Source organism: Ictalurus punctatus, chromosome 5 (genome assembly GCF_001660625.3).
Source record: "Ictalurus punctatus breed USDA103 chromosome 5, Coco_2.0, whole genome shotgun sequence".
Lineage (NCBI taxonomy): Eukaryota > Metazoa > Chordata > Actinopteri > Siluriformes > Ictaluridae > Ictalurus > Ictalurus punctatus.
Genome location: NC_030420.2, coordinates 14,245,433 through 14,268,167, shown reverse-complemented (window position 1 = coordinate 14,268,167; position 22,735 = coordinate 14,245,433). Strand labels below are relative to the sequence as shown.

The following is a 22,735-nucleotide window of genomic DNA, read 5'->3' as shown; positions in this document are numbered from 1 at the left end:
ACATTAGAATGGTGATCTCTGTGATTTTAACTAAGGCATGGTTTTTGGTGTTAGATAGGCTGGTATGACTATTTCAGAAACTGCTGATCTCCTGGGATTTTCACACACAATAATCTCTAGCATTTACATTAAATTGTGTGAGAACATTTGGGTTACGCATTTAAATGTGTGAAATCATACCTATTTATATTCCGACCGTGGTCAGATGACATGGCAATTATGAGCATCGCGTGACAATAAAAACTGTGAACCACGTCCTTAGCCTCTATTTGCTGAAGCGAAGACACAATTCACAGGTATGCCCCAGTATGACAAAGCTACACAATCTCTTGTTCCCTTCTCAGAGAACAGAGATACATGTGTAACCCAGACGTTGCCTTTCAAAGGGAACTCAATGTTGCGTGAGCTTCACGCTGTGGGAACGAGAATATGCACCCATCATACTGAACATCAACTCGCTGTTCTAAAAGATCCAAGCCTGAGGGTCACTGCATGACACTCATGCCTGGGGTAGAATGTATGTCTAGGCTGTAATATCGAATGAATGTGTGCGGCATAGACCACCCCGCCACAGCACACACATCCTGTAAAGGTACCCCTTTAGATAAAAAATTTGAGGACACGACCCCCCTAGTGGAATGAGCCCTTATGCCCAGACATGTAGCGAGACTGCATGCCTCATAAGTGATAGAGGTTGCTTCCACTATCCAATTAGAGATGCGCTGCTTTGACACAGCATCACCTCTACTGACGCCACCAAAGCAGACCGGGAACTGCTCCGACCTACGCCACTGGGCAGAGCGATGGACGCAATTACAGAGCCCTTACTGAACACTGTAGGTGCAATTTCTCTTGTTCTGGTGTAAGGAACGGAGTAGGGCAGAAAGCCTGCAACAATACCGGCTGGGCAGCAGAATATAATCTGGTCTAGGATACAGGAAGGCCTTGGCTAATCCAGGGGCAAAGTCAAGGCAGGAAGGGGCAACAGAGAGAGCTTGTAGATCTCCTACTCGCTTGAGAGATGTCAAGGCCAGCAGAAGAGCTACCTTTAGAGTCAGAAGCTCAAATGGGGCACCTGACAGTCCTTCCAGGGCCACAGACAGGTCCCAGGCAGGTATGCGTGGTCTGCAGATGGGCCTCAGCCACCTGACACCACACATAAACCTCTATGTAAGAGGATGTTGCCCCACAGAGGCTCCATCAATAGGGGCATGGTTGGCCGAAATGGCAGCCACACAGACCCAGATTGTAGAAGGAGCCAACCCTATTAAGAAACGTCCCTGTAAGAAGTCCATGACTGTAGCTATTTCACAGTTTACTGGGTCTAACTAACGTTCCTCACACCACAAGACAAAAAGTCGCCACTTGAGAGCATATAATTTTCTCATGGATGGTGTTCTAGCATTCAACATGCTCTCTACAACCTCAGTTGAGAGACCAGGATCTATGAGCTGGTGCTCCTCAGGAGCCAGACCCACAGTTTCCATAGTTCGGGTTGGTCAAGGGAGATAAATTAATCTTCTGGCTTGAAATAGTAGATCCATGTGAATGGGAATCTCCCAGGGAGTGCCGTCTAGCAGGGATATTCTCTCTGAGAACCGTATTCGAGCTGGCCAATATGGTGCTACTAGCAGCAGATGTAGATGGTCTTGGTGAACTCTCGCTAGAACTTGTGGGAGCAGAGTGTTCAGGGGAAATGTGTACAGACATGACCTCGGGCACGTGTGCACCATGGCGTCCAGCTCCAATGGTGCAGGAGGAGTGAGGGCGAACCACAGTGGCCAGTTTCCTCATGTTTCCTCTTAGCTGAACCTTTGCCATATGGACTACACCACTTGTGGATGGAGCCTCCAATCCCCTGTCCTTAGCCCATGCTTCAACAGAATGTCTGCCCCCACATTCCGGTTGCCCAGAATGTACATTGCACTCACTGATAAAAACTGCCCAGAGAAGAATTAGTTGTGCCTGCCTGAACAGGGGGTGCAAACATAACCCTCCCTAGTGCTGATATATGAGACCACCGCTGTGTTGTCTGGCACAACTAACACATGGTGACCTCTCAATTGAGGAAGAAAGAATTTCGGTGTAAGAAATACAGGCTGAATTTCTAGGCATTTTATATGCCACTCCAGATGAGAGCTGCTCCAGAGACCATGAGCTGGACAGCCGTCATCTCAATGTTGAATCACCAGTTCCCTGGATCGCGCTAGAATTAATTAGTCATTAAAGTAGTTTAGCACATGGAGGCCCTGGACTCACAAGGGAGCCTGAGTGGCATCCATGCAATTTGTGAAGGTGCGAGGAGATAAAGCTAGACCGAAGGAAAGAACCCAATATTGGTATGCGTTGCCTCCAAACGCGAACCTCAGGAACTTGCTGTGACTGAGCCATATTTCTATGTGGAAATATGCATCTTTCAGATCTATCTTCATAAACCAGTCCTTAAACTGAATCTGTGGAACGATAAGTTTGAGTGTCAGCATCCTGAACCTGTATATCCGACAGTATGATTCAGATTGTGCAGATCTAAAATTGGCCGCAGACTCCCATCTTTTTTGCGGAGCAGGAAATAACTGCTGTAAAAACCTCCATCCCTCAGGCAACGGGGTACATGTTCCATGGCCCCTTTGTCCAAGAGGGATCTTACTTCCTGCACTAACATCAGGCTCTGCTCTTTGCTGACTCCTGTGGTGAGAACGCGTCTGAACCGGTCGAGCTCTGAACTGGACCCGGTAACCCTTTTCTACGGGGGACAGAACCCATGGAGACAAATTTGGCAGTAGTTTCTACTCTGCCAAATGGTCTTTTAGTGACGTTAACTCTTCCACATTCTGTTGGAGGGAAAGCATCAGATTTTCATTGCCCTGTGACGGCTCGCTGACCAGAGAAGACTGGAAACTTGGGACGACATTGTCTAGAGGAGGCCCTAAACTAATACTGGGGGCTAAATGTCCCAATAACCTCACGTCCCCTGATACTTCCCTCCGCGGCCCATCAAGACCAATCCTTTGTCTGCTTGGCCTTTACAATCATTCTCAAATCAGTCCTACTAGCAGGCCGCAACTGTGGCCGCCTGGTCCCCCTGGCTCTCCGAGGGGGGAGGCAGGCCGCCACACTCCCCTTCTGTGCCTCCCTCACAAGGCCTGGTCTCCACTTGTGGATACCCAGGCAAAATTCGACACAACTAGGAAGGAACTGGCTGAAACCCATTGGCGATGGAGTTAACCACACCGCTGAACAGGCCGGAAGGTTATATAATATATATATATAATAAAAGACCTTATCTTTATCCCCCATCCCTGACAGGTTGAGCCATAGGTGCCTCTCCACCATAACAAAGCCACCCATTGGTCACCCGGAGAGACACATCCATTGCGCACTGAAGCTCCACCACTGCCTCGGGCCCAAGTCCCTCCCCACTGTTGAGCTCACTCAGCAGGTCTGCTTGGTAGGCCCACAACACTGCCATTGTATGCAGTGGTCTACAAGCGAGACCCGTTGCCGCATAGGCTTTGCCAACCAACACCGAGGTGGCCTTACATGGCTTGGATGGCAAAGCTGGCCCCTCTAAATTTCCTGCCATCAATGAAGAGCAGTACTTTGCAAGCACCTCCTCCACCTTTGACATAGCTAAATACCTGTGCTGTTCATTCCCCATGATGGCCGAATAATCTGACATTGTGGGGTTATAAACATGGCTAGTGTATGGTTTTCCCCAGAAGCGCAATATTTCATCAAAAAAGGGCAGACGTTTCATTAAACATAACACTATGGGAGCACTCCTCGTGTGCAACCGGCATCTGAAGCTTGTGTAAAATCATGCCTATTTATAGACCTGCCATGATCAGGTGACGTGGCAATTAAGCACGTCCTGTGATATGGCACCTGTGAACTGCGTCAGCCTTATTATTTTCAGCGAGACTGCATGTCAGTTGTTTGTGTAAGGAAACAAAAAGACGCTTCATTTCCTCTCTATCTTTTCTCAAAATCTCTGGACTTTTCTATCCCTTTAAAAAAGGAGAAAAAAGAAGGAATGAGCGAGAGAGAAAAATATAAGTGAGAGAATTCAGGAAGTGTGTACGACTTGCTCCCATTTCATTATGGGGAATAGTTCACACTTTCTGTGTGAAGTGTCTAGGGGTGAGCATACGATGACAGCTTCGAGAGGCTTCGCATGGTAATGCCCATGTTAGGTAGCTCCGCTCGCGACTCGTGCTCTTCTCGGAAACCGAAGTGAGTTGGGTTTCAGAGCCTCGCGGATCTGGGCCAGCCGCTGCTGAGGCAGCTAGTCATCTCAGGCCCGAGGGAGCTCTTATGGATCCAGAAGAGGAGCCGGAGACTAGCTCTGCTCTGTCTCTTGCTCTGCGTTCCGGGTCCGGCTCTCTGCTGGATTTAGGAGCTCGGGTTGTGACTCCCTGTTCCGCTATGGAAAGCCAAAAGGGAAAAAAAGCAGAAAAACACACACACACACACACACACACACTCTCTCTCTCACACACACACACACACACACAAATAATAGTAATAATTCCTCTGTGACTCTGAGGAGCCAGAAAGATGTGCTAAAAACTGAGAGCAGCATATAAAGAGCTGCTTGAAGTGATTACTAAGGCTGGATGAGCTTTTTTCTCCCCAGTGAAAGTAAATCCCTCACACTGCAGAAACTCCCCTGTCTTCCAGAAGTGCATTACAAAATATCAGGCTTCTGGGGGAAAACCATGCATAAGCCGTATTTATAACCCCACAATGTTGGATTATTCGGCCATTGTGGGGAATGAACGGGATGGCTATTTAGCTATGCTTAAGGTGGAGAAGGCGCTTGCGAGCTACCTCTCTCCATCGATGGCAGGTGATTTATTGGGGCCGGCATTGCAATCCAAGCCACCATGTAAGGCCACCGTGGCATTGGTGGGCAAGGCCTATGCAGTAGTAGTCTTGCTTGTGGGTCACTGCAGACAATGACAGTGTTGCAGGCCTACCAAGCAGACCTGCTGAGTGAGCTCGACATATGGTGGCATACAGCCAGTTCCTTCCCTGTTGTGTTGAGTTCACCCTAGTGCCAGCACAAGTGTGAGGGAGACATAGAAGGCAAGTATGGCAGCCCGCCAACCCCCGCTGACAGCCAGGCGAACCGGGTGGCCACAGTTGCGGCCTGCTACTAGGCCTGATCTGAGAATGGTCATAAAGGCCAAGCAGGCAAAGAAGACCGGTCCTGAGGGGCCGTGGAGGGACGTATCAGGGGACATGAGGTTGTTAGGGCAGTTAGCCTCCAGTACTACTGTAGGGCCTCCCCTAGCCAAAGCTGTACCAAGTTTTCAATTTTCTCTGGTCAGCGAGCTGTCACAGGGCAACGAAAATCTGATGCTTTTCCTCCAATAGAATGTGGAATAGTTAACGTCACTAAAAGACCGTCAGGCAGTGTGGAAACTACTGCCAAATGTGTCTCCATGGGTTCTGTCTACCGTAGAAAAGGGTTAACGGGTCAAGTTTAGCGCTCAACCACCCTAGTTAAGAGGTGTGCTCAACACAGTAGTCAGCCAAGACCAGAGCCCGACCTTAGCACAGGAAGTAAGATCCCTCTTGGACAAAGGGGCCATAGAACATGTACCCCATTCCCTGAGGGAGGGAGGTTTTTAAAGCCATTATTTCCTGGTCCGCAAAAAATAGAGGCGTATGTGGCCAATTTTAGATCTGCGTCATCTGAACTGTACTCTTTGGACATACAGGTTCAAAATGCTGACGCCCAAACTTATCGTTCCACAGATTCAGTTTGAGGACTGGTTTGTGACGATAGATCTAAAAAGTGCATGTTTCCACATAGAAATATCGCTAGCTTTATCCCCTCGCACCTTCACAAAGTGCATGGATGTCATTCTAGCTCCATTGTGACTCCAGGGCATCCGTGTACTAAACTACCTGGATGACTGGTTAATTCTAGCACGACCCAGGGAACTGGCGATTCGCCCACATGAAGAGCTTGGGGCTCAGGTTGAACCTCAGAAAAATATGCTTTCTCCAGTGCAGTGGGGAACTTTTCTAGGGGTTATAAGGATACTATTATGATGAGGGCATTTCTATCCCCAATATGTGTAGGGTCAATCCTATCAACACTGAGCAAGATAAAGCTGGATTTTGGCATCCCCTCCAGTCTTTATGGGAGACTATTGGAGCTTATGGGCCTATTGCACAGGAGACCGTTCAGTGGTGGCTGAAAAGTTGGGGGTTTTGTCCAAGGACAAAACCTCTGAGAGTAATCAGTGTCATGTGGCGATGCCTACGTGCTCTGAGAATTTGATTGTCCCCGGTTTCTAGCCTTGGGTCACACTTGAGGGGTGTCTCCTTAGCACAAGACAGTAATGACAGACACCTACCTCATGGGCTGGAGCACGGTCTTAGACAGCGGTCCAGCTCATGGTCTCTGGAGCGGCCCTCATCTGGAGCAGCATATAAATTGCCTAGAAATGTGGGCCATATTTCTAGCACTGAAATTCCTTCTTCCTCAATTGAGGGGTGACCATGTGTTTACAGAGAACACAGCAGTGGTCTCATATATTGACCACCAGGGAGGATTCTCTGGGCAGAGGGAAAGTTTTGTCAGCGAGTGCAATGTACATTCTGGGAATATGGGGGCAGACATCCTGTTGAGGCAGGGGCTGAGGCCCAGGAATTGGTGGCTCCATCCACAAGTGGTGGAGCTCATATGGCAGAGGTTGGGCCAAGCGTCCCAATAACACTGCATGTGTTTGCCTCCAATGAGACAACACATGGCCCGCTGTGGTTCGCCCTCACTCCTCCCGCACAATTGGGTCTGGACACCATGGTGCACATGTGGCCGAGGTCACATCTGTACGCTTTTCCCGATCGTTCTGCTCTCACAAGTTCTAGCGAGAGAGTTCGCCAAGACAGTCTATGTCTGCTGCTAGTAGCACCTTATTGGCCAGCTCTAATATGGTTCTCAGAGATAATATCCCTGCTCAGATGGCACTCCTTATGAGACTCTCACCCACAGGGATCCACTGTAGACCCAGTGAACTGCACAATAGCTACAGTCCTGTTCTTACAAGGACATTTCTCAGCTTGGTTGGCACCTTCTACAATCAGGGTTATGTGGCTGCCATTTTGGCCACCCACGCCCCTGTTGATTGGAGCCTCTGTGGGGCAACATCCTCTAACTTCGAGGTTCATGTGTGGTGTCAGGCGGCTGAGGCCCATCTGCAGGCCACACATACCTTCCTGGGACCTTTCAGTAGTCCTGGAAGGTCTGTCAGAGGCCCCATTTGAGCCCTTAGAGTCAGCCTTTGAGAAGCTTCTGACTCTAAAGGTAGCTCTTCTGCTGGCCCTGACATCTCTCAAGCGAGTAGGAGATCTACAAGTTCTCTCTGTTGACCCTTCCTGCCTTGACTTTGCCCCTGGATTAGACAAGGTCTTCCTGTATCTTAGGCCGGATTATATTCCTAAGGTGCCTACATCGGCTGCCCAGCCTGTGGTGTTGCAGGCTTTCTGATTTCCTCCGTTCCTCACACACACAAAAAAAGAGAGAAACGAGAAGAAAAAAGAAGAAAAAGACTAATAATTAAAAAAGCGGAACAAGAGAGGATGCATCTGTGGTGTCCAGTAAGGGCTCTCGTCAAAGCAGCGCATCTCTAATTGGATAGTGGAAGCATCTCGCTACACCTCTGGGCATAAGGGCTCATTAAACTAGGGCGGTCACCTCCTCGAAGGCTTTGTCCAAAGGGGTATCCTTACAGGATGTGTGTGCTGCTGCAGGGTAGTCTACGCCACACACATTCATTTATTATTACAGCCTGGATATTCATTCCACCCCGGGCTCGAGTGTCTTGCAGTGACCCTCGGGCTTGGGTCTTTTTGAACAGGCCATACCCTCGGTATGATGGAGTGGGTATTCTAATTCCCATACTGTTATGCTAAACGCAACGTCGAGTTCCCTTTGAAAGGGAATGTATGGGTTAACCCTGTTCCCTTAGAAGGGAACGAGATGTTGTGTAGCTTTGTCATACCAGGGCAGGCCTGTGAATTGTGTCTTCGCTTCAGAGGTTGATGGCGCAGTTCACAGGTGCCATATTTATATCACGCGAAGCACTTAATTGACACATCACCTGATCATGGCAGGCCTATAAATAGGTACGATTTTACACAAGCTTCAGATGCTGGTCACGTACGAGGGGTGCTCTTATACTGTTATGCTAAACGCAATGTTTCGTTCCCTGAGGTTGCATGCATAAACCAGACGTTTTCTGTGGTGTGAGGGAGATTAATTTTCACTGAGGAGATAGCGCTCATCCAGCCTTCTATGAGCCACTTCCTCTTCCACGGGCCAGTCAATATTAAGTTTTCTAAGTTTGTCAAGCAGCTCTTTATATGCTTGAGTGTTGCTCTCCATTTTTGGTGCAATGGCTCTCCCGTCTGGCTCCTCGGAGTCAGAGAAGGTTGGTTGGCTTTCCATACCGGAAGGAGGAGTTGTGACATGAGAGCAGCACTCATCACTGGCTCCTCTTCCAGATCCCCAGGACCCAGATCCGCAAGGCTCTGAAACCCAACTCCCTTCGGCCAAGAAAAGAGCAAGCCACAAGCGGAGCTGCCTGATTGTAACGCACTCAAAATGTGTGCAGTCAGCCCCCTCAATGGCCACTGTGACATGCTCCACTGTTGTGGATAAAAAATGTCATAAAATAGCATCCAGCAAAGGGGAGAGGAAGGACTGACGACGGGCACCTAGACACATAGAAGCGGGATTAGGCGGACATTGACAACTTGGAATTACACTCTAAAGATCTTTAAGAGCAGTAGTAGTCAAAAAAGTCAAAAAGAGGTATACGAGCTGAGCTGAGGAGTGCTATTACACACACACACACACACACACACACACACACACACGTACAGTCAAGGGCGGGCAAGTAGACACAACATACACACACACTCTCTCTTTCTCATACACACACATGAATAACTTTATAAGAATAATGAAAAAGGAGTAATAAGATATTATAATATCTTATAGTAATAGAGAAACTCTCTATAAAAAAACAATAGTAGGACATGCAGGACAGTAGAACTGTAATGATATTAAGAAGTTGGAAGTACAGTAAACTGCTTTTCAAGTAGTATAAATATATATAAAATAAGAAATATAGAGCAAATATGAAAATAAATTATAAACTAGAAATACAGGAAAATGTAAACTTACTCATGACTCAAATGCTGAAGGTTCTTGTCTCGCAAGGAAGGCCTTAATTTTAAGAAAGAACCATGAGGAGCCATTTATAAGGGTGGCTGAGTCAAGCTGCCCCCCCCCCGAGATAACAATAAGACCAAGGTCACTCTAGATTGTTTAGTCTTGTACACTTTCTATTTTACGGGTAATTCCAATTCTCTGGTTTCGATTCTCTGGGTAACTGAAATTCTCTGGTTTTTGTTCTCTGGGTAACTGAAACTCTCTGGTTTTGACTTTCTGGGTTATTAGAAATCCCTGGGTTCTGATTTTATGTGTAAATTGAAACCCCTGGTTTTGATTCTATGTGTAAGTGGAATAGCCCTTTTCTGGAACATAAGAGTAAGGTAGCTCTTTTTTAACCCTATTGGTAGTGAGATCATAGTCTTCTTGAAACATATGGGTTATTTACTGTGTAAGTACAGTATAAATACTGGAGCTTAAGCTCAGGGTAGGGGGATCACTTCTGAGAATTCTCATCGGTGTGGATCTCGTGTGGTGGAATGGAACAATAAAGCTGGACCCTTGCTTCTTCTCACTCACGGCTGGTGTATTTTTTTCTATCTCCAACTGGGCTCAGAGGTAGATGTGAGTATTGGTTTCTATGTTGAATTTTAAGTGTTTTTGGGTAATAGGCTAAATTTGAGCCAACACCACCTACACAGACACTACACACAGAAAGTGTGTCCGTCCCCTACCATAATAAAACGAGAGCAAGATGCGACACACTTCCTGAATTCTTTCTCACTCATACTTTTCTTCTTCTTCTTCTTTTTTTTTTTTTTTAAAGGGACACAAGAATAGAGAGGGGTTTTTTTAATAGAGAGGAAATGAAGAGTCTTTTTGTGAGCGTTCACACAAACGACATGTAGACTCACTGAAGATAATAAAGCTGAGGACGTGGTTCACAGGTGCCATTTTTATAATCATGCGATGCACGTAATTGACACGTCACCTGACCATACCAGGCCTATAAATAGGCATGATTTCACACAGACTTCAGATACCGTGCCCAGGATTCCTGTTCTTGGCTGACATGAGTGGAACCTGATGTGGTCTTCTGCTGTTGTAGCCCATCCACCTCAAGGTTTAATATTTTGTGCATGCTGAGATGCTTTTATGCTCACCACAGTTATAAAGAGTGATTATATGAGTTACTACAATCCCTGACAAAACTTTTGGAGTCACCACACTTATCCACACTTACTGGTATGCTTACCCAGATTTTTTAGTTCGTAGTAAATAACAGATATGACACACAAAAAAATTGTTTAATAGCTGAACATTCTGGCTTCGTGAAACATACCTCAAACAAATTAAATTAAATTGTTTTAATTAATGGCATATCTTTTCCAGATCAAGTAGAGGAAAAATTATGGAAATCACTCAATGTTGAGGAAACAAGTATGGAATCTTCAACAAAAAAAAATCACAATTAATACTTTGTTGCTCCTCCTCAGATTTTTATGGAGATTCGGACTGTTTGCTTGCCATATCATTGAGTTGATATGCCTTTCCTGAAGAAAACCTTTAACACTCTGCTCTGTGGCAAAATGCATTATCATCCTGAAAAATTAGTTCATCACCACCACACCTATTTTCTATCGATGGGATAAGAAACGTGTCCAAAATTTCAATCTATACCCGTGCACTGACTGTTGAGGTCTCCCCTGGTCCTTTACCTGACATGCAACCCCATATCATAAATGAGTGAGGAAATTTGATTGTTTTCTTCAGGCAGTCATCTTTATATGTTTCGTTAGAATGGCACCAGACGAAAGTTACAGCATCATCTCCTTGGCCAATGCAGATTTGTGATTCATCACTGAATATAACTTTTAAACAAAAATTGTGTCATATCTGTGATTTGTTTATTTGCTACAAAGTAAAAAAGCCGGGTGAACATCCTCTAAGTGTAGTGATTCCATAATTTTTGCCAGGGGTTGTATATCATTCCTGGCAGCTCAAACCAATCTGGCCATTTTCCTCTGCCCTTTCTTATGAACAAAGCATTTACACCCACAGAAATTTTGCTGACTTAATGTTTTTTGTTTTTCCACCATTCTGTGTAAAGTCTAGGGACTGCTGTTTGTGAAAATCCCAGGAGATCAGCAGTTTCTGAAATTCGCAGACTAACCCATCTGTCACCAATAACCATGCCACAGTTAAAGTCATAGAGAACACACTTTTTCCCCATTGTGATATTTGATGTGAACATTAACTGAAGCTCTTGACCTGTATCGATATGATTTTATGCATTGTTCTGCTGCCACATGATTTGCTGATTGGATAACTGCATAGATGTATAGGTTTTAGGTGTTCCTATTAAAGTGGACGGTAAGTGTATATGCTGTGAAACAGTGGTAAGAGCTAGTGAAGATGTAACATGCATATTTGATCTCGCTTCCATTTGAAGTCATTTTTATAATGTTTTGTAATGCACATCTTACATGGCTGCCTTCTGGCCCTGCTGCAATTTCAGCCAGTCTTCCTTTAGTGCTCTTATGGTGTGCCAGGCTTGCCCATATGTGCGTCTTTGAGCGCTGTAGGGCAACATGCGCTTAGGCTCTGTCTCTATTTGACAAACATACAAATAAACCCACATCAGATTATGCATTTCATGATTTACTTAGCAAATAGAAAACAAAAACAGAAAAAAACTTTCGAAGAAGAAAGAGATGGAGTATTTCAGGCTGACTCACGAATGAATCGAATGTTATCAGGGAGGATTCGAGGGCTGAACTGAGGTTCATAGCTGCAGCACGAACGGTTGAACAGAAAGACAAGTGGCATATCAACCCGACGACCGTCAACCAACTAATAAACACACAACCAAACGCCACAACTTACATAAAATCCCAGAAACATATGGAGTAACTGCTTTCTTGATTTTTTTTTTAATCAAGAAAAGTGTTCTTGGCCCCTTACTCACGGTATAATCTACAGCACACTGCATGATCTCATTATGAGGCTCCAGAGCAAGGCCGGCCTCCAACAGCAGCTCCTGACTGGCTGGAGGAATGTGTGTATCTTGTGCAATTCGTTTCTGCAGGGATGAAACAGGCTCCCCACACTGCACTGAGTATGTACAAATCTCTGCTGAGGTCATATTCAGCACATGGACTAGCTAGAGATATGTGATGAAAAACAATACAGCTTTTTACTTGTCACATTAAATGTTATTAATTTGCCTACAGATTTGTTGTCTTAGTTATGAACAAGACAAGAAGGTAACAACCTTCAGGTCTAGGATTTGGTCTAATTCCTCAAAGCAGGTAGTGGATCCACTCTGCAGGTCTCTGCCGCCTTCCTCAGATTTCTTGCTCTTCTCCTCAGACTCTGTCCCATCTGGACTTTCTTTAGGGATCTGCTTAGTGTCTTTTCCTCTGGCTTGAGGAGACCACCTCAGCATTAACTGCAGCCAACGCTCCAGCCTGCCAGCTAACAAACTAAACCACACACACACACACACACACACACACACACACACACACACACACACACACAGAGTAAGTATAATACTATACATAACAGCTTGTGACAGAAATGTACAGTTGTACATAAATCTGCACATCAAGCAATGTGAACAGACACCGGTAGTTCAATATACAGTGGCAAGAAAAAGTATGTGAACCTTTTGGAATTTCATGGTTTTCTGCATAAATTTGTCATAAAATGTGATCTGATCTTCATCTAAGTCAGGGTATTGACAAATATGATGTGCCTAAAATAAATTCTGATCCCTCATGTCTTTATTGAACACACTCATTCAACATTCAAAATGGCAGTGAAAAAAGTAAGTGAACCCTTAGAATTAAATGGTTGACCCCCCCCTTCGCAGCAATAACCTCAACCAGGCGCTTCCTGTAGATGTGGATCAGACCTGCACATCGTTCAGGAGGAATTTTAGCCCATTCTTCCTGGCAGAACTGCTTTAGCTCGGTCATATTCTTTGGACGTCTCATGTGTATGGCTCTCTTCAAGTCATTCCATAGCATCTCTATTGGGTTGACGTCTGACTTGGCCCCTCAAAAAGGCGGATTTTGTTTTTCTGAAGCCATTCTGTTGTGGACTTGCTCCGGTGTTTTGGGTCATTGTCCTGTTGCATCACCCAACTTCTATACAGTTTCAGCTGATGTACAGACATTCTCCCATTATCCTGAAGAATTGTCTGATATAATTGGGAATTCATCTTCTGCTCAATGATTGCAAGCTGGCCAGGCCCTGATGCATCAAAGCAGGCCCAAATCATGATGTTTCCTCCACCATACTTTAGGGTGGGGATGATGTTTTCATGATAATATTCCGTGCCCTTTCTATGCCAGATGTAGTGCTGTGTGCTTTTTCCAAATAGTTCAATCTTAGTTTCATCAGTCCACAAAACATTTTGCCAGTACTGCTGTGGAGTGTCAATGTGCTCTTTTGCAAACTTCAGGCATGCAGCAATGTTCTTTTTAGTAAGCAGTGGCTTCCTTCGTGGTGTCCTGCCATAGATACCCTGCTTATTCAATGTTTTACGTATTGTAGACTCATGAACAGAGATGTTAGCCAGTTCCAATGATGCCTTCAAATCTTTGGCTGTCATTCGGGGTTGTTTCTTTACATCATTGATGAGTCTTCGTTGTGCTCTTGGTGTCAGTTTGACTGGGCGCCCACTTCTTGGTAGAATAGCAACAGTCCCAAAGTGTCTCCATTTGTAAAATGTTTGCCTAACTGTTTCTAAAATCTTTGAAATCACTTTGTAACCCTTGCCAGCTTTATGTAAATCAACAATTTTTGATCGTAGATATTCTGAAATTGCCTTGGCGTGGCATGGCTCACATAAAAAAGCTAATTGGAGTCAGGTTTTGGCACACCTGGAGTCACGCGTGTGCTTCTTGTGCAGAGCAAACTCCAAAAGTTTGAGGGGTTTTTATCAGTCAAAGTAGCTATAGTCCACACTTCCAAACTCATTTTCTTAACGAGACTCCAGGTGTGCCAAAACCTGACTCCAATTAGCTTTTTTCAGGTCATTAACTCAAGGGTTCACATACTTTTTCCACAAGCACTATGAGGTTTTTTTGGTTGTTCTCAAAAAGACATGAAAGATATGAATTTTTTTTGTGCTATTATTTTAGACACATTATATTTGTCAATACCCTTGACTTAGATGAAAATCACATTTTATGACAAATTTATGCAGAAAACCATGAAATTCCAGAAGGTTCACATACTTTTTCTTACTGTATTATACTGAAAGATATACAGTTTGCTGATATGAATGTCAGTACTGTATACTACAGTTACAAAGTTATTATTAAAAAAATTATTATTATTATTATTATTATTACAAAGTTAATATTAAAAGTTGGTTGAAAGTAAAATATACACTTAATTTGCGTAAGCAAATCCTACTCACTTGTTGAGGTTATGGGGCCGTGGTAGGTGTTTGGAGAAGTGCACCTCGCCTGCCAAATCCTCATAGACCACAATATCATCCTCATGCTTCTGCTTCAGCGTATTGTGCCTAGACAGCAAATGTATGATATTTTATTTTAACTACAGTACTTAAGATATAAACTCACTAAACTTTAATAGGATCAATTGTACACCTGCTCCTTTCTGTAGTTATCAAGTAAGCCAATCATGTGGCAACAGCACAGTGCTGCTAAATCTTGCAGATACAGGGCAAGAGCAAGAGCTTCAGTTAATGTTCATATCAAAGATCAGAATGGGGAAAAACTGTGATCTCTGTGTCTTTAACCATGGAATGGTTGTTGGTGCCAGATGGGCTAGTTTGAGTATTTCAGAAACTGCTGATCTCCTGGAATTTTCACACACAACAGTCTCTAGATACACAGAATGGTGTGGAAAAACAAAAATACTGAGTGAGCGACAGTTCTGTGGAGAATGACTAGACTGGTCTGAGCTGACAGGAAACATATAATAACTCATATAATCACACTTCACAACCGTGGTGAGCAGAAAAGCATCTCAGCATGTACAAAACATCAAACATTGAGGTGGATGGGCTACAAAGGCAAAAGACCACATCAGGTTCCACTTCTGTCAGCTAAATGGACAGATAAAGATTAGAAAACAATCACCAGCTTTCTTTCTGATTTTATGCAGTGTGCTGCTGCCACATGATTGGCTGATTATTAAACTGCATAAATGAGCAGGTGAACAGGTGTTCCTTTTAAAGTGGATGATGAGTGTACATTCCCATGCTTATCAATATATTCCAATCATTTGGTGGAGTTATACAGTTCTGTACAAATATATGCATAACCTTAAAACAAAATTAAGACAATGAAATGTAATTTATACATTTATAAACAAGACATTTAATGTGTTAGATTTCACAGATGTTTCTTCATTATCACCAGTGACAACCATCGTCAAATAGTTTGTTACAATATTAATATAAAAAATTATATCAGTTCAAAATATAGCGTGTCCCTGAAATGTTCTAATAACTTGTGTGTCCACCCTTATAACAGCCTTGAATGTCTTTCATGTCTGTTCGTATACTGTTTTTTGTTTTCTTTTTCAAAACAGGGCTGGACTGATCCTGGAAGGCCCCAGATTTTGTCAGAAAACATGCCTAAATAAACAGCATACTGAAGACCAGGAAACTACCAAAACAAATAAGGGACAAAGTTCTGGGAAAGTATCAGTCAGGGCTTGGTTATAAAACATATCATAAAATTAGAACATCATGCAGAGCACTATTATTAAATCCATTATTAATAAATGGAAAAATACAGCACAACCATGAGGAGGTGGTCCATAAAAAGTCAGTCACAGGGAAGGAGAAAATTAGTCAAAGAAGCAACCAAGAGACCAAGAGTAACTTTGAAGGTGTCACGAATCGTGACGGAGCAGAGATAGGACGGATGCAAGTTCTGGATGAACAGTTGTTAACTGTTGTTTGCTGGGAGGCGCGCGGTATAAATGCGGACATGATCAGCGTCTAAACCGCTAGCAGCTGAGAGCAATTCAGACCCACGTGAAATCCCAGCCAATGACAGAACAGGGAGGAGACAGAAACATAAACAAAACACACGTGTCCAGATGTCATTACAGTCAACAACGGAAAAGCAGGTGCTCGCGCATTCGCACTTAGAGCACGCTGCTTCAAGGGGGAATCGTGACAGAAGGAGCTGAAGAGATCCATAGCTCAGATGGACAATACTCCTGAGAGCCAGGCTTTACTGAAGAGTGGCAAGAAGAAATCCAGTATTGAAAAAAAGCCATATTAACTCCCATATGGAGTTTGCCAAAAGGCACGTTGGAGACTCAGCAAGCATGTAGAAAGGGTCTAGAAAAACCAAAAAAATTTAACTAAGTGCTACATTCGTCAAAAACCAAATGTGGGGGTTGCATCATGTTCTGTGGTTGCTTTCAATCACCAGGGACCTAGAAAGGGTTGAAGGTAAGGCTAAAGCCAAATCCTAGAAGGAAACTTGTTCCAGTCTGCAAGAGACTTCAGATTGGTGCTGATGAGTACCAGGCCCAGTCAAAGCGATTCTTTCTGAGATTGAGTTTCTGTGGCAAGATTTCACCGATGTTCAACAGTGGTCTCTGGACAAAGCAACCAACAAATCTCTGCATTTTGTTTAAATAATCTTTGTGCCACAGTAAAAAAAATGCAAATTGAAATGTTAGACATATTGTGTAAATCAAACAGTAAAAAGCCCAATTAAGTCCATTTCAGTTCCAAGCTGTAATACTACAAAATGTACTGTACCAAAAAATACTTAATCAATCAATGAGGATTTGCAAAGAATATTATCAAACCAAAAACCGCAAATTGTAGACAAAAAGATTAAAGCTTGTTCTCTGAGGCAAACTGGCAAAAAAAATTAAAATTATAAAACTAGATAAGTATTCTGGAATAAATGGTACCAGGGTACAGGCTGCCAGGTTGGCAGAAAGGGTCTGAAACCAGTGATACACTCGAACACCAAAGTCCCAAAACTCCAGTAATCCACTGTCACTGTGTACTTCTGTTGTTCCAGCAACTCGGGTGCCTGAGGAGAGAATGAAAGAAATGAGAGAATGTACCACCTATCCAGAGGTCACTGAGTTCCTGCTCTCATCCAGACCCCACTACAGCATGAGACCTAGGAGCTCTCTCTCTATAGGTCTACAAGGATTCTAACGTAAACAAATTTATTTTAAGACCTTCTCAATGGCAAATAAAATCTAATTTATAACCAAAAATAAAATAACACCCATCAGTTTTACAGAATTCAGACCATTGAAGTGTACTTAAAAAACATGGCATACAGTAAACATCAGAGGCCTTGGTTGACACAGGTTTTAACCAACAAAAGCATTAGCTGTTCTCCAACCACTTTTGTTTAAACTTTCACATAACATGTAAACATATATAAAACCTAAGATAATATAAATTTTAATTTAAGAAAATATAATTAATTATGGCCTTTAATAACCATGGACTTATATTTAATAAAAAGTCCTGATTTATCATGTTTTCCAATAACTTTGTGTGATAACTCCCAAATTGTCTACCTCCTTAGTAGCAGGATAGGAATTTCCATGCTTGTCTTGCTTACTGGAGGCTAAAGTACTGATGCTTGTAAAGCTGATATGATACAATCTCTATTGTCGAAAGTGCTATAACAATTGAATACTATTCAATTCCATTCTATTATTTACTCAGATCAAATCTTCAAATAAAACCGAATGAGAAGGAAAGATACCTACCAGATACTGCAGAGTCCCTACAAATGATGTGCACAGACTGCTCTGGTCTAGCTCCTTAGCATAGCCCAAGTCAATGATCTTATGAATTAACTGAAAGAAAAAAGTTGGGGGATAAGCTGGGATAAACCTTTAGATGACAAAAATAAATTTAGATTGCATGTACATAGCAAAAATAAATTAATCTAAAAAAAAATAATCTTCTAATACTTACATTCTATCTCAAATACATGCACACTTATATATGTACACACAAAGACCCATAACTAACCCTTTTCTCTCCCTGTTGGAGCACAATGTTCTCTGGTTTGAGATCTCTGTGAATTATCCTCTTTGTATGAAGGTATGTGAGGGCAGAGGCTGAAAAGAAATACGAAACAGGTCATTTAATAACCAGCCTGCACATGCATTTGCCCATAAACTGTTCCAAAACTGTACATTAAACTGGCTTGTCTTTTTTACCAGGAAAATTCCAATAAGATAGAAGTTTTAATTTTCACGTTTGACCTTTAAATGTTAATGGTCGTCATGATTACGAAACATATGATGTCACTACTGCTGTATAGTCACATGTGTGACAAGAAGACCAAGTAAATTACTTTAAGTGGTATTAAATACCAATCCAAAACTCCGACTGACTAATGCTGCAAGTTCATCTTTTAACTTGTGTCAGGGTAGCTGCTTTTATAGCATGTTTCCCAAAGCATAACTTAAACATAATTGTAAATTTAATATATAAAATTATATTTTACTTCCCAATCCTTCTGAGAATCTGTGAAAACAGTCATGCTTCATTTTGCCTGTCCATATGTGGGGAATCACAGAGAAGGAAAAGAGTAGCACTGGGTTTGATGTGTACTCATTCTCTCAACTGTAATACAAACCCTCTTAACAAGGTCACTATTTTGTGTTCTTGGTCCAGCAACTTATGCTGTAATGCATATGTGTATGCTAGAGAGAAAAAGACAGAGCTACAGCAGTTGTGAGGTCATATATATAACTTATTTCTGTACACTATCAACCAGGAGGAAATGTTATAGGATGATGACTAATCGCCCGCAACGATTGTAGTGACTGTATTGATTGTGAATGATAAATAGAAAAGTGAGTGTGTGTGTGTGTGTGTGTGTGTGTGTGTGTGTGTGTGTGTGTTGTGGTGTGGGGCAGAGGTGGGTAGTAACATGCTACATTTACTTTTTTACATTTAGTTGAGTAACTTTTTGAAAAATGTTTACTTTTAAGTGTAGGTTTAACTGGCCATACTTATACTCAAGTTAATTTTTAATCACAGAAATTTAATTTTACTTCGCTACATTCGGTAGTTTCCTCGGTTACTGTTAAATGTTAATGAATATATGCAGTTTTAATAATTTGTTTATATCACATATAATGAGTTCATGGGTCTCGTGATACACTGCAGTGGTCTGAATGCGGATAGAACAACCACTCACAAAATCGCAGCAATTTTCACTTAATCATGCTGTACACATCAGAAGATTTTTATGGAGGCAGCTGACATTGAGGGATGAATTTGCAGCTTTACTCACCGACTATAATTCTTGTTTATCAATAAGGTAAGAACCAGACCCATTATAAACCCAAATATTCTGTTAAATGAAACAGTCACACCATCAATGTCATGTTTCGAGTTCCATGCTTGGCTATAGTTAGCAATCACACAAGATGGACACTGGAGTCCAACTGAACTGTGCCTGAGCCCAGCTCTTCAAGCGGGCCTGGCCATGGTATGGATCACACTAGTCAAACAAACTCGGCACAGTACAGATCGTCTTGGGCATGGTACAGATCGCCTAGTATGAATACACCCTAAGATAGGAAGACAATGAAGTCTAATAGACAATGAACTAACATAGTTATTACCAGAGACTGCTGGTCATGATACTGAATGGGAGGGATAACAAAAAACTATGCAACCAGTCAGTAACTTGCTGCTACTATTACTATTAGGGTTGAGCCTTATGTATCACCATCTCACTGTAGACACTGGCATAAAAGTATTCTACAGCAACAGATTCAGAGCAGCATTTGTGCTTCCTAACTTGACAAAACTCAAGTTTTGCATTATGACATGTCTCTTCCAAATTAGCCCCCACATGCATTTAATCCAAGGCACACAAAATGTACAGTCCCCTCTAAAGGTACTGGAATGGCAAGAGCAATTTTATTGTTTTTGCTATACACATAAGACATTTGGGTTTGAGAGCAAAAGGTGAATATCAGACAATAGATCTGAATTTCAGGTTGCATTTCCTGCTATTTAGATGTGTTAAACAATTTAGAACATGGCAACTTTTGTTTGAACCCACCCATTTTTCATGAAACCCAGGGCTCAAACCAAGACTAGACATTCATAGCTATTAAACAATTAATAGCTATGAATGTCTAGTCTTGGTTTGAGCCCTGGGTTTCATTTAGGAAGACTGCATTTGCTGTTAAAAAGGATAAACCAACATGAAGACCTGAGAGAGCTGTCTATGGGAGGAAAGCAAGCCATTTTGAAGCTGAGAAAATATTGCACAAGCATTGCACACAGCCAAAACAACTATTTGGAATGTCCTGAAAAAGAAAGAAACCACTGATATACTAACAACCAGACATTGAACAAGTCAGCCACGCAAAACAACAGCAGTTGATGATAGAAATATTGTGAGTGATGTGAAGAAAAACACATCAAAACAGACAGTGACATCAACAACAACCTCCACATGGCAGGGCTGAAGTTATCACAAGCCACCACTCAAAGAAGGCTTTGAGAGAAGACAAAACAACCAGGAACAAGCCAATTTCAGGAACAAAAACATACAATAGAGGCAGTGGTTAGTCCCTGCCACTGATTTTGGGAACAAATTGGCCAGCTTTTCAGACATTGTTGAGGGGAATATATGTGGATGGGTCCTGCAGCAGTATAGTACAGTATGGGAGAGGCACCGCGTTGGATGGGGAGACGTTGCCTTGGCCATCACCATCAGCTCCATGTCAGTAAGACACGGAGGGTAGGAAGGGCCTTGCTCCCCTGCTCCTCTGGAAAATTCCCTTGCCTTGCATTGCCGAACTGCTTGATCAGTTAGGTGCGGGTCACTCTTATTCAGCACTGGATTTGACAAAGGGATATTTGCAGATCCCCTTGACTCCAATATCTCATGAGAAAACTGCCTTTTCCACTCTGTTTGGGTTACACTAATTTATGACCCGTCCTTCTGAGTTGTTCAGAGCCCTGGCTCCAGGAACTCATGACCAGAATCCTCCATCCACACGCTGCTTATGCCACTGCCTATTTAGATGACATCATTATTTACAGCAATGATTGGCAGCAGCACATGCAGCATTTGACGGCTGTCCTGAGATTGCTGAGATGGGCGATACTCACAGCAAATCCAAAGGAGCATGCGATTGGACAGGTAGAAGTATACAGTTTCAATCAAAATTATTTAACCCCTATTGCAAATCAAGTTTATTGTCAAAAATACAGACTTTCAGCTGTTTGCAATGAACAAATCAAACAAAAGCAATTGAAATAGTTCAACATAATGAATGCTTCAAGTGGTTTCCCCAAATTCAACTGAAAATGCACCTTTTAATGGTTTCTCCAGTTTCAAAATTATTCAACCCCATGAATAGAATCCCTCACAACAGCATAAATATGCAAAACAGGTGTTGTCTCAAGCACACCTGATGCAACTAATCAAGGGCTTGATTAGTTGCACCAGGTGTGCTTGAGCTGGAACACATGAAATACCTGAACAAGACCAAAAAGGAAATGAGACAGTTTCTGGGGCTGGCTGATTATCATCATAGGTTTGTGTCTAATTATTCGGATGTCACTAGCCTGCTTATGGATGGGAGTGCCAGATCTGGCCCAGTGGACGAAGCCGTGCAGGTTTTTATTCAGGTTAAAGCCTGAATCCACCTAGTGCTGAGGAAGGACTAGACTATAGCTCTAGAGTGCCCACCTGGCCTGCCAGGGATTAAGGAGCTTGGCCTGCTGAATGTGATGATCTTGTGGAAGACCAGGAATTGGTGTTTTTCTCCCTCCAGCCAGTGTCTCCATTCTCCATGGCCAGTTTAATATATAAAAGTTCCCAGGTGAGGGAGCCCTGACAGGTTGGGGCCTCCAGACAGGTACCCTGATACTGGGATCCCCAGAATGCCACTGCTGCCACTGCTGCAGTTGTCCCCAAGAAATGGAGACATTGAGGAACACCCCAGAAGCTTTGGAGGGTGAGTAAGGGTCCATCATGGGCCGGGAGCCAGTAACTTTTCCCGAAAGCTCAGGACAGTTTGGGCACAAATGTCCTGAATGTCCAGAGTACAAACATCTGCGTTCTCATGCAGGCCTCCTACTCCCAGTGAGACAGGCAGGTGTGCCCCAATTGCATGTGCTGGACACCTGTGTCTAGAGGAAATAGGTGGGATAGAGAGGTATCAGGGATGGAGGCAGGCTCAAGGCCATTGAGGGTGCTCAACCTTCCGGCTACTGTGTGGACCCCATAGCCAGTGATCCAATTTGAGTGACAAATTGGTTAGGTCCTCAAGGGAAAAATGGGGTCACAAGGAGTCAACTCGTCTTTAAGTTCCTCACTTATGCCCTGGAGGAAAGCTACCATTAATGTGGCTGAGTGCCAGTCACTCACAGCAGCCAGAGTGTGGAACTCAATGGCATAGTCAGCTACTGGTCTTTTCCCCTGCCATATGTGAAGTAGGCAGGGACCAATCTCCCCTGTGCAGACAGGGTAATGAAAGGATACAACACATGGCTGCCATGAACTGGACTGC

The 22,735-nt window shown here is 43.2% G+C and overlaps 1 protein-coding gene across 3 annotated transcripts in view; it reads right to left on the bottom strand.

Annotated features, from left to right (window-relative positions):
• The window catches only part of ikbkb (inhibitor of nuclear factor kappa B kinase subunit beta), a 67,342-nt gene that overhangs the window by 19,849 nt on the left and 24,758 nt on the right, over positions 1–22,735 (bottom strand). For all 3 annotated transcript variants that reach the window (XM_017468247.2, XM_053680242.1, XM_053680243.1), the window contains 8 exons: positions 18,213–18,301; positions 17,945–18,034; positions 17,120–17,244; positions 14,628–14,735; positions 12,468–12,678; positions 12,162–12,356; positions 11,932–12,046; positions 11,680–11,803 (listed from right to left, as the gene is read on the bottom strand). In XM_017468247.2, the coding sequence (XP_017323736.1) occupies positions 11,680–11,803; positions 11,932–12,046; positions 12,162–12,356; positions 12,468–12,678; positions 14,628–14,735; positions 17,120–17,244; positions 17,945–18,034; positions 18,213–18,301 (1,057 nt within the window). The remainder of the gene's footprint in view (positions 1–11,679; positions 11,804–11,931; positions 12,047–12,161; positions 12,357–12,467; positions 12,679–14,627; positions 14,736–17,119; positions 17,245–17,944; positions 18,035–18,212; positions 18,302–22,735) is intronic.